Source organism: Eptatretus burgeri, chromosome 18, assembly GCF_056783735.1.
Source record: "Eptatretus burgeri isolate ZD-2024b chromosome 18, Ebu_testis_v1, whole genome shotgun sequence".
In the NCBI taxonomy this organism is placed as follows: domain Eukaryota; kingdom Metazoa; phylum Chordata; class Myxini; order Myxiniformes; family Myxinidae; genus Eptatretus; species Eptatretus burgeri.
The window spans coordinates 14,615,001-14,627,500 of NC_140978.1; the positions used below are offsets into that span (position 1 = coordinate 14,615,001).

A 12,500-nucleotide genomic window follows, 5' to 3' on the forward strand; every position below is an offset into this window, starting at 1 on the left:
TCCTGTACATTAAAATGCTGGGTAGTGCATTTCACATCAAAGACTCAACCATGACTACCAAGGAGCTTTCAAAAGGCATCCAACATAAAGTTGTGGAAAGGCAAAGATCAGGGGATGGGTATAAAATATTTCAAATACATTGAATATCCCTTCGAGCACAGTCAAGACAATCATCAAGAAGTGGAAGGTGTATGGTACCACCAAGACCGTGCCGAGAACAGGCCGTCCCTCCAAATTGGATGACCAAGCTGGGAGAATGATCAGAGAGGCCGCCAAGTGGCCAATGGTAACTTTGAAAGAGCTACATGCCTTTATAGCAAAGACTGGTCACTGTGTGCATGTGACAACAGTATCACAAGCACTCCATAAATCTGGCCTATGTGGTAGGTTGGCAAGAGAGAAGCCATCACTCAAAAAAGCTCACTTTGAGTCCCATTTGCGGTATGCAAAATATCACTCCAGACATTCTGAAACCATGTTTCAAAACGTTTTGTGGTCTGACAAATCCGAGATGGAACTTTTTGGCCTAAATTCAAAACTTTATGTTTGGCACAAACCCAACACAGCATATCAACCAAAGAACGCCATCCTAATGTAAAGCATGGTAATGGCAACATCATGTTGTGGGGATGTTTCTCATCAGCAGAGGGACTGGGGCACTTGGCAGGATAGAAGGGAGAATGGATGGAGAAAAATACAGAAAAATCCCAGTGGAAAACCTGCTGCCCTCTGCAAGAAAACTGAAATTGGGACGGAAATTCACCTTTCAGCATGACAATGACCAGAGGCACACAGCAAAAGCTACACTGGAGTGGCTAAGCAACAAAAAGATAAATGTTCTTCAGTGGCCCAGTCAAAGCCCCGACCGAAATCCAATCTAAAATCCATGTCATGACTTTAAGATTGCTGTCTGTCAACACTCCCCACACAACTTGGCTGAACTTGAACAGTTTTGTGCAGAAGAATGGGCAAATATTGCCCAATCAAGGTGAGAGCAAAGTTGGTAGAGACCTTTCCAAACAGATTCACAGCTGTAATTGCTGTCAAACATGCTTCCACCAAGTATTACCTCAGGGAGGTGAACACTTATCCAACCAAGATATTCTAGTTTTTTGTTTTTAATTAATTTTCTGAAATTTGTATAATTTGTTTTTCACTTGGAAGTTTTGAGTTTCCACATGTAAATAAACATGGAAAAAAAAGTCTGATTTACTGCAATTTAATTCCAGGCTATAAGGTAACAAAAGGAGAAAATTTTGAAAGGGGTTGAAGACTTTATTTAGGCACTATATATATATATATATATATATATATATATATATATATATATATATATATATATATATATATATATATATATATATATATATATATATATGCACTCGCAGGGTACCCATCACTGACAGGCCCATCGACGTCTCACCTCGAATGAGGGTCTATTGGTAGAAACAAATGTGTTTTTTCAGCGTGCAGATATCACAGTTGGTGGAGTTGGTAACCTTGGCAACCTCGTTCCATTCCACCAGTGAAGATTTCCAATCCATGCTTGTTGTACCTCTGAAGTACTGCTTGGGAGTGAGGGTGATATTCTGAAAGCTCGGCTGGGAAACACATTTAGGCACGTCTTTAGCCTGATGGAACACCACCAAAGTTATTTCTGTGCCAACCGACCATCTACAGGCACCTATCCCTCTCCAACTCGCATATTCAGTCCCCAACCAGCCCCCTCTCTCGATACTCCCTATAGCTTTGCTTTTGGCAATTTCCATTCAGTATTTCTCATAGCATTTTATTTTGGTTTCCCATTCGATGATCCATAGATCAGTAGTTTCAGTTTCACTTTTCGAGGTCAGTTTCACTTTGGGATATCAGTTTCGATTCATCATCACAACTTGTGATGTGACGCGAATGGGGCACAAAAAATGACAAAAGCGATTTTCGGGGAAAACTGTTTTTGGATTTTGTAAAGGGTGTAGAGGGGTCTAAAGTGGCTTCAGGGTCTTAAAAGGTCAAAAAGGGATCTAAAAGTGTTTTTAGGTTTTTAACGGTCATGAAGGGGTCTAAAGTGTTTAATGGATTTAAGGGTCTTAAATGGATGTAAATGTCTAAAGGGGTCTAAGTGCTAAAGAGTAAAGTGGTCTGAAATGTCCAAATGGTCTGAAATTGTCCAAATTGTCCGAAAAGGTCTATAGGTCTGAAAAGTTTCTTAAGGATTGAAGAAAGTATATACATCACAAAAGGGTCTAAAAGGATAGTAAAGGGTCTAATGGGGTCTACAGGTCATACAGGGTGTAAAGGAGTGTAGCTGTCGTAAAGAAATTTCCTCCTGCTCATAAATAAATTAACTCTGGAATGCCACACGACAAAAAATGGGCCAAATGACCCCCTCATGTCTGTTTCAACTGCCTATTTCGGTGCATCGTGGTTAAAAATCTGATCGTAGAATGTTTCGTCGTGAATTAACTTTTGGAGCTCAAAGCACTAAGGTCACAAACAAAAACACATTTCGGTTTTAAATTTAGAGATGAACAACCTATTTTCCTGTTTCAGCCTCTTCTTCCTCTTCTCAGTGAGGTGGTGTCACTTTTTTGTTTCTTCCATCAACCAATTTACAATGAGATCTCTCGGCAATGCCATAGATAACAGAGAAATGCTCAATCAGAACCTCATTCAAGGTTATGGGAAAGCTCATCCAGAAATGTCCAAAAAGTCCTTTTACAGCTCATTTTAGTATATAACAAAAAAAATGTCATTACATAACGGGTCTGAAAATACCCCCAAACCCCCTTGTAAATGTAAAACTCAATGACATTTGGATGTACACCCATCCCCATCAAACTCCAAACCCCAACCACATTAGGTACGTAATTTTTGAATAACCCCTGAGATAGGACAATGGTAAGAGGTTGGAGATATCGATAATGTTGTAAGAAATGAAATATATCTCACCTGTGATTGAATATTTCTATGATAGTGACCAGAAACCATTTGAAAAACAAAAACAAGTCATGGTTGCCAGGGTTACCGGCTCCACCCACGATGGGATATCGTCACTGAATTCTTACACTGAATTCCTGTTTCTACCAACAAAACAGTCCAAAAAATTGCTCATTTTAGGTGAGGCATCTATGATGAAATTAATCAAACATCCACGATCAATTTACGATCAAAGATCAAATCACAATGTTGACTTCGTTCTTTTATACAATACGATGCATGTATATTCGAGGTGTATATTTGGTGAAGTTAGCTAGGATGGCAACTTTTTTTCTCCAAACTTTTCATCCTTGAGAATTACGTCTTTAGATGAGCAGTAAAATACCTTTAAATCGATGTGTGGATTGTATTTGCACTATCTTTAGTTTTTGAATTATTCGCACATTAGAGAGGTCACGTGACTCCTCCTTTGCCGATTTTACCGATCATGGTAAGGTCTTAATTGACAATTATTTTTCGCATTTGAAACTATCCTTGACAATCGGAGGTTACCATCTCACCAAATATATCGGTATCTGGGTTGAAATCCAAAACAAAATGGGCTTCTTATGAAGAATTGTAGATACGGATCAACCCTTGCTGAAATGGCGGCAGGTGGCAGCTCGGGCATTTATAATTTATGAATTGTGAGAAAAAGACTGTTTACAACCCCTATTTAGGAGCATCATGGTAAATAATGTTATTCTATAAAGCTTTGTGGTGATTAACCTTCAGAGCTCAGAGAAGTAGGGTCAAAAACAAACATTTCACACGTGTGTGTGTGTGTGTGTGTGTGTGTGTGTGTGTGTGTGTGTGTGTGTGTGTGTGTGTGTGTGTGTGTGTGTGTGTGTGTGTGTGTGTGTGTGTGTGTGTGTGTGTGTGTGTGTGCACGCGCGCGCGCGCGCAAATATATTCTACGATGTGTGACGAAACATTCTATGATGGTAGGGGCTGGAAGATACATTTATGTGTGTGTATATATATTTTAAGTTGCTTTCAAACTTCTCTGATGAGCACAAACATTAAAAGCCTCCTTAAAATTACAGCACTATAGAAAAAGGGCTTTTAAAGTGCGTATAAAATGAACTATTTGGAAGCGATGGACCAAGTGGTATCCCTCAGACATTAGGGGCTGTGTTCAAACCATCTGCACAATTTTCCGATAACCGCATGGCTTGCATTAACAACACCCACGCGAAACGCCTACACACAATCACACATCAGATTCTTTGTCAACATCAATAACCCAGGCGTCCTTTATCCAATTGGTCAAAAAATTCTGCTGATATTATTTTTTTGTATGCACCGCCCAAATTCCTGCATCATTATATATTTTCCAATATAATATTTGTGTTTGAATAATGTGACATATCATCAAGAAAGTATGCACTGTTGGAAAAGGAATGGCGCAGGCCTAATTGATCCTATAAAAACGAGGGCATCTGACTGAAGATCCGGCAGCTTGGGTTGGGTTGAGATAAAGAATTAAACTTTGATTCTGGATGTTAGACAAAACAGTGCATGTCGTGTCAATCGCGGCATTTCCTTTGTGATCCAAAATGTCAAATAAACCCCTTTGTGTATGAATTCCAAATTGGGGCTTCCTGGGTCATACCCAGCAGTGTACAACTGTCATTCTCATCTCATAGCACTACTAAAGTGCAATTGAATTGCACATGCACGAGGACCAAATTGTAAGTTGGTGGTGCAGCTCAATCAGCAGTGTTGCTGCATCCCTGGAATCATAGTAACAGTTTCAGAGCATCAATTTAAACCGTATGATAATACGGTAGGTAGTTATATTATATTATATAGGTAGTTTATTATATAGGTAGTTATATATATATATAGGTATACATTATAGGTAGTTTATTATTTGCTTCTATTATTGTGATGGTGCACATAAAAAGGAGTCATAATTCCAATTCCTGTTCTAATTCCTGAAGATTTTGAAGGAGGCTTTTTCCTTGGCAATGAAGTTAACATTGTACAGGACTTGTGCGTTTTGTTAATTTTTGGATCTTGGGTTACAACAAGTGTATTACAGATGATGTTTTTAAATTGTGGTTGGTTAAGTCTTGCGAGCAATGTTTCCATATACAGTAACAACCAGAGCATTAAAATAAAAGCTGTTATGTGTCGTGTATTTCACATACGTACTGCTTTATTTGATCAAAAGAATAATGACCATTTGTAGTGAGTTGCATAATGCTACAATTTTTCTCACCATTACCAAATCCAACCCTCCAGGTTATTTGGTAATTAACACAAAAGTTAAAGATTATATTGCATTATAAATAGCTCACAAAGACAAGCTTATCTATTACTTTGCAGTGACGAACTCATTAGATATCTTGCAAATAGGAAAGTTGAAAGGCCTATTGAGGAATTTTCAATCTGAACTTCTCATACATTATACGACCAGTCACAGTGAATGATAATCCTGTCTTACTGAACAGTTTGGCTCTATCTGGCCATGCTAAGACCTTACCGTGCTCTTGGTGATCTGCCTCTCCAATACTGCCATCCGGTGTGCTGCGCTCATGCGTCTCATCTATCAGAGGAGTCAGCTGGTAGTAGCAGCCATTAGAAGCTGACGATGCAAGGCCCGGTACGACTGGCGGTGCCCGAAAGCTGCTCACCATGGCATCACTACCTTCACCAAATCCTTCGTCGGTGCAGGTAGGATGCGCTGTTGCATACTCGCCTTCCAGAGTGAACTTCACGCGTCGTTGAAGCTGCTGAAAGAGGGGGAAAAAAAGAGTGAGAAAGGAAAAATAAAATGACTCCAACAAATTGGGTTTTGGCAAATTAATGGGCACAATTGATGGTTGGGTATTTTTTTTACGAGACGCTGCTGGAGAGAGAAGGAGAGAATTTGCTAAATCATTTAATCAGTCAGGACTCATTAAAGGGAAAAATAATTAACATTTTACGGATCTCTCTTAATGGTAGGGGCTGGAAGATTGGATTTCAGCGGGTGATAATCGGAATGTGGTGGCTCTCTTGTTTTGGTTTTGTTGAACCTCTTTAGCTAAAGCTACGCAGGCAAAACATGACACATTTTGTCTGCATGAATTAGATTGTCCATATATTACAATTTTTACTGATACAATGCACCAAAATTGATGTCAGAAAAATGACCTCATTTGTATAATGTGCAGAGTAAATAACAGCCAACTCAAATAGATGTGTGAATGGGTGAGTGGGTCGACATATGAAAGGGCAAGTCATGAAAGCAAACAATTAGACAAGTTGGACAAAACATGTCGGCATCAAGTCTTAATCTCCATGCCATTTCAACATTGCGGGTCCTGTTGATTTATGTTTGTGGTCCTGCTTATGGGCTTATGGCGTTTTTTTAAATCTTCATTACCATGCTGCGGTAATAGGAGGTCAACACATGGAAGCATGACTCAGCTGCAGCTTTACAACCATACAAGGACATGTCTTTCCATGAAGCTATGCATGCAGTCTCTTCTTAAATAGTATCAGTTGTTTCATTTCACATGAGAGAGTGAGAGGATTTGGGTGGAAGCATTTGTAACTTTAAAAATTCCAGGTTACTTTGACAGTAATTTTCCATCTTTTGGAAGTAAGGAAGGTATGAATGAACCATGAATGATGTTTACATATTAGGTGAAGTGTCAGGAATTTCACTTTTTATAGTGCAATGGCAAGAATATCAGGGGAAATATATGCTACAATGTGGATCCCTGTCAAAACGAATAATATTAAATACATTTTTTTTTATATAAAATAGCTGCAAAACAAATTGTTAATTTCTTTTTTCTCATCTCAACTCATCTCGTCTATCCTCTTCGGGCCAAGTGGCCTATAAGGCTTCAGTGCATATTCTCCAATGTGCCCTGTTTCTGGCTAGTAGCCTGGCTTCATCCCATGATCTCCATCATATCTATTTTATTTTTCCACTTTTCTCCTCCAGGTTGTTCTCAGACGTCCCACTTTCATTCTTCCTTCGGGCTTCCATACTTGTTTTTCTTCCTTCTTTATTGTATTATATATCAATATTTGTAGTCAAATGGAAGACCAAGAAGGAACCCGAAGAAGTAAAGAGCAAGGGTGGAGTCATCAGGAGGAACCTGGATGGGATTTGGGTTTCAGCCGCTACTCCATCACCCTCAAACCCATCCAGGCACAGTCAAGTGAGCCTTACAGAAAACTTTCTGCAAGAATTTACTTCTCCTTAGAGAGATAGATAACAATAGAGAGGAATAGAGAGTAAAGGGGATGAAAGAGAAGAACAATCAAGAAAGTGCAGCAACATGTATAAGCTACCAGAGGTCTAAAGGCCTGACAGGATGGCCTAGAGGTGTGCACCCTTACCTCTAAGCTGTCTAGCACGGACTTTAATCCTGACTCACTATAAATTGCCATCTCGGTGTTTTGCAGGCACGGTGATTCATCAATTTGTGTTCAATCCCTCGGATGAATGTCAAACGGGTGTGCCATCTGCCATTTTCATTGGTGGATGTTAAATATCCGATGGCATCCTTCGCGAAGAGTCGGCGAGCTATCGCCGACACCATGGCCAAATTCCAAATTCCTCTCCTAACCAGCAGTGGGTATTGCATTAGCGGCAGAGCCAAACCCTCAGCCAATGATGCTACCTCGCAACCTCGTGCTGCATATGAATGAAGAAGAATCAATATTTATCTCAGATGTGATTTTTCCTGAAAAGAAGTCTGCTGTACAAAGAAACTTAGATGCAGAATGAATCAATTTAGCTCATCACGCCTATTTCATATCTATATCCCATTATATAATCACAAAACATCATATTTACAAGATTCATGTACATATATTTTTATTCAACATAATTAACATCTGAGGTGGCAGGATAGCCTTTTCACCTTGAGCTCCCTATCTTGGCCGAGTCTTGGCCGAGTTATAAACCGACATTCTGGTGTTTTACATGCAGACCAATTCATCAATATTTGTGTTGTCCATCAGATGGACATTAAGTTGGAGAACCCGGCGACGAGCACTGGTTAGTTGGTGGACGATAAAGATTTCACTGTGACTTTTGTTAAGTGTAGGCAAGCTATCACCGTCACCCTGAACAAATTACAAATGATTGCCCTGGATGACTCCTGGGATGGCAATGGCAAATTATGCAGTGTAACCTCTTGCCAAGCAACGTCTTTAGCAGCACCAACACGATGTCAACAGTTAGTATATTTGATTCATTGACTTGATATCTGCATCTCACATAATTTAAACTGAACATCAATTTATTACTTACGAAATCTAAAGATTTCGTAAGTATATTGATGGCTTCCATCCTCTGTTTGTGTGTTTGTTTGTGTGTGTGTTTGTGTTTGTGTTTGTGTGTTTGTTTGTAGGCACGATTACTCGAGAATGGAAGAAGATACCAATGTCAAATTATACCACGTGATTCAGGAGGGTGATGGCTAGCGCTGATTATATTTTGGTCAAAATCGGTCAAAGGTCAAGGTCACAGTGAGGTCAAACATTCGATTTTTGATGGTTTGGTACAGAATCATTGTAGAAACTTCTGATTTGCGTCGCTACCTTCTCTCGAGACAGCTTTTATTAGACAAGGTCAAAGGTCAAGTCGACGATTTCGTAAGTACCAGTCTCTTCTTCTTCTTCTTCTTCTTCTTTCGGCTACTCCCATTAGGGGTCGCCACAGCGGATCATCCGTATGATCCGCATAGTGATTTGGCACATGTTTTACGCCGGATGCCCTTCCTGACGCAACCCTCGTTGCCTCTTACGACACAGGGATACGGTACACCTATTTTAACCGGGGTATACACCGGCCCAGTACACTGGTACTCATTTTGCCGACCTCGGAAGGATGACAGGCTGAGTCAACCCCCTGGTGTATTAATTCAGTGGCCCAACGGGGCTTGAACTCAGGACCTTTTGGATCCCAAGCTACTGCCCTAACCACTGTGCCAACACACCAGGCTTCGTAAGTACCAGTCTATGACTGCTTATTTTTTCCTTCATTAAATATTACTGCATCTCTTTATATCAACAATATTGCCGAAGAGCAGTCAGAATTTCATGGCCACCAAATGGCAAAGTGTCTTGTAATGCACCACCCAAGCTCAGACTGCACCAGCGCAGCAGTATTAATTCCATTTGATTTGTCCAAAACAATGTTTTGAGTTTTTCAGGGCATGTGCGAGTAAGCAAAAATGTGTGTCGAAGTGAGAATTTAAAGAAATGGCTGCATTATTCGTAGCTTCATTTGATGCAGCATATTCAATGTTCATCTTAAATAAAACAAATAAAATTTCTTTTCTTCCTTCCACACAAGTTATCATCTTTTTTTTTCTTGTAAATGAATCCTTCATGCAAGTCACTTCAAGTCATAGCTTGTCCTAAGAACCAGAATTAACAATATTTTTCAATTATGCCACAGGCCCATTTCCCATCAAGCACTATATAAAAAATCTGATTGTCAATTGTTGTCGTGTTCTGTTAAACTTTTCATGATATTGCGCCAAAGCTTTATATGCCATGATATCATTGTCAGAGGAAAATTATAAGTAGCAGGTATTTGTGATGAAAGAAAAATGTCACCAAATATCAATTGTAACACATTTGTCTACAATTCAAAGAGTCGGCTGCAAAATGATGACGGTTTTCACTTCAATCACAAATGCAACCGTGTAATCATTTTGTGCGCCCCTTTGTGGGGGACAAAAAAGATTTTATTGGAATGACTATCATGAAAATAGAGGAGTTCATGCTCAAATATGGGCAAGGAGATATAAATAGCAAACACCATCGTAACTAGCTTGTTTAGGTACTAATTGGACTTGTGGGCCTAGCAAGGGAGTTGATGTATGAAAAATGATAAAGGATAAACCTTTGTGCAGTGCAATATAAAATTCATCTTGGACAAAAGGAGAATGTCAGTAATAACTGTATCCATGTTACTGGCAGTTATAACTGACAGCTGCCATGGTGTTAAGCTATCTCTTTCAGTTTGGCACTGGATTTTGTATGAGATTATTGCATGATGGCTCGACTACTCTACATGACCAAAAAATTTTAAAGTGTGCATTTTAACTGTAACTGCAGTACGTGTGAGAAAGAAGGAACACGCTCCACAAAATAAAGGTTTCAATGAAAGCATGGCTGAAGGGATGGCCTAAATTAAAGGCAGTTGCAGGTAAATATTTCAAGAATTTCATGAGGAAGAGCGCAAAGACTTCCATGAATTATATCTGGACGTCTCCGAAAATGTTTGATTTCCTTTTGTTTAAAGTGAAACCCAGAAATAAGAACTGTGGTCCACATTTGAGAAATTCACCTCCACCTGCAGCATGACCTGAAGCAACATTTAAATTTTTGGCAGATGCTCCAGCTGCTCTTCCATTTCCTAGTGGCTTTCTGCTAAAAACTGATAGACGTGACTGACAAAATTAATCTCCATCAAATATTTTCGGTACAACTGTCATTCATAGATATGACAGTTTTTATGTACATGCCATCCATCATGCCTGTCAGTTCGAACCGCTATTATTACAGTTTGTGTAAGGTATGCAAACCAAGAATGCTTGTAGTCGATGACGAAGCTTCGGAAAAGGGTCGAAAGTGAGAGGCCAGAGAAAGGTGGAGACAGAATGTGTGAAAATCAATGCAATTACATTTATACATTTATATTCACTATAATAACCTTCTAATGTAATTACATTTTAATGCAATTACATTAAAAAATCAATGTAATTGCATTTCAACTTGCTAGACAGTCACAAAATCCAGACATGAAGTTAATCTGGATTTGTTTCAAGTGCTGTCACAGGGATTTTCTCTGCCTTGATTTTTGTGTTTCCACTTTTGACAAATTTCCATCCATCATTACACCAAGTCAGTCACTCACAGCACCCTCAAAACAGGGTTGAAAAGATGCACGGTCTAAGATGCTTGGAAGTAATTTGTTCTTTCCTCCAAAATGTACGTCTGGATTTCTTTGACAGTAATGAAATAAACCATGCGTGAAGGTCTCCTGCGAAAAGGAATGGGATACCAGTGCTGTCATAATGAGGCATGGCAAGCCGACTCCTGTTCGCGTCTTTCCTTCCCATCTTGGTATGAAACAGACTTGCAAATCCCAAGAAAGACAGATTTAAAATCTGTATTAAAAATACGATGCTGAACCCCAGCAACATTGGAAATATGAAATAAACAATTTCAAATACATTACGAAAGGCAAACACTGTGTGTCTCCATTAGATGAATTCACACACTGATATGTTCTATTGAAAGCCGGTTGTTGTTCATTTCCAAACAACAAGTCCCCGGTCTGTGAGGCGAGGTCCCTGGGGAGGTGCTGCTATTGAAGCCAGGTGCTTGTTTTGCGAACGCTAGGCTCAAACACATGAAGTATGTCGTGTGTCGGCTCACACATTTGCAAAAAAAAACATGGCAAGTGCTTGATTTGAAGAACCCTAGCTCGAAATATGCAGAGGATAATGGTGCTTTGGAGAGCAATCTGAGATATTTTTGGTGAAAACTCTGAAAATGGTGCTGAATTGTTATTTGACCCCTCCCCAAATTTTTTGGACACACCCCCCCTCCCCAAATACACGTGATTGAAATAAATGTAATAATGGTATTAAGAAACAAAATAATTTCCATATCCTGTTTTAATTCAGATGTAATTAATATGCCAGGAAACATGACAAGCAGTTAAAATATATATTCAGAAAATAGGGACCTGCAGAGCATCCACACAATGTAAAATGTGATTTCAATTCCTCAACTACCCCCCCCCCCCACCCCTCACAAACCTGAATTCATCAACCAACCCCTCACAGCCCGAAAACTTCAATCCACTCCCTACTCCAAGCCTTCAAACACACTCGCCACACCCTGACCACAACTCCTCAACTGCCATCCTCCCCCCACTCCCCACCAAACAGAAACTGTGAGTGAAATAGCAACAATGTGGCTCCTACATGCCATGGCCCATCACGGTCAACTTTCCAACTCACAATCCCGTGAGATATGCAGGAACTCCATGGAATTGTAACTCTAAAGTGACCATGAACAGCCTAATTGTGTCATGAAACAATTTGGGTGCCGGGTGTGAGGGAGTACCAGCACGTCGCTGAGCTGGCTCTGATGTTCCACCGAATCACGGTAGCGCCTGCCTCTCATTCCCTGTAGTCCCTCCACTCTCAACCCACACCACTGAATGGTCTACTTGTGTACATAAATTATTTAAATCGTGATCTGTATTGATTTGTTTAATACTTGTCTTTAATATGTACAAAAATTAAGGTTAAGTTAAGTTAGGTTGACGAATTTATTTTCCCTGGCAATGCATCCCCCAATATAACACGACGTACATTGGAAAGTGGTATTCGAATAACATTTCATTGCAGTTTTTTGGAACGCATCCATGACGTAAATTGGCAACTTGATTTATACACATTGCTAAAGGTAAATAACGATGGATGTTTGCTTTCACAATCTCGCAAGATTTCTGGAACTCCTCGGACAAAGAACTTCATAAT

The 12,500-nt window shown here is 39.7% G+C and overlaps 1 protein-coding gene across 4 annotated transcripts in view; it reads right to left on the bottom strand.

The window, feature by feature from the left end:
* Window positions 1–12,500, bottom strand: part of LOC147008638 (protocadherin-9-like) — a 252,420-nt gene that overhangs the window by 141,774 nt on the left and 98,146 nt on the right. For 3 of the 4 annotated variants that reach the window (XM_085864056.1, XM_085864058.1, XM_085864059.1), the window contains exon 3: window positions 5,468–5,717. In XM_085864056.1, the coding sequence (XP_085720182.1) occupies window positions 5,468–5,717 (250 nt within the window). The remainder of the gene's footprint in view (window positions 1–5,467; window positions 5,718–12,500) is intronic. The other variant, XM_085864057.1, reaches the window with a different exon arrangement.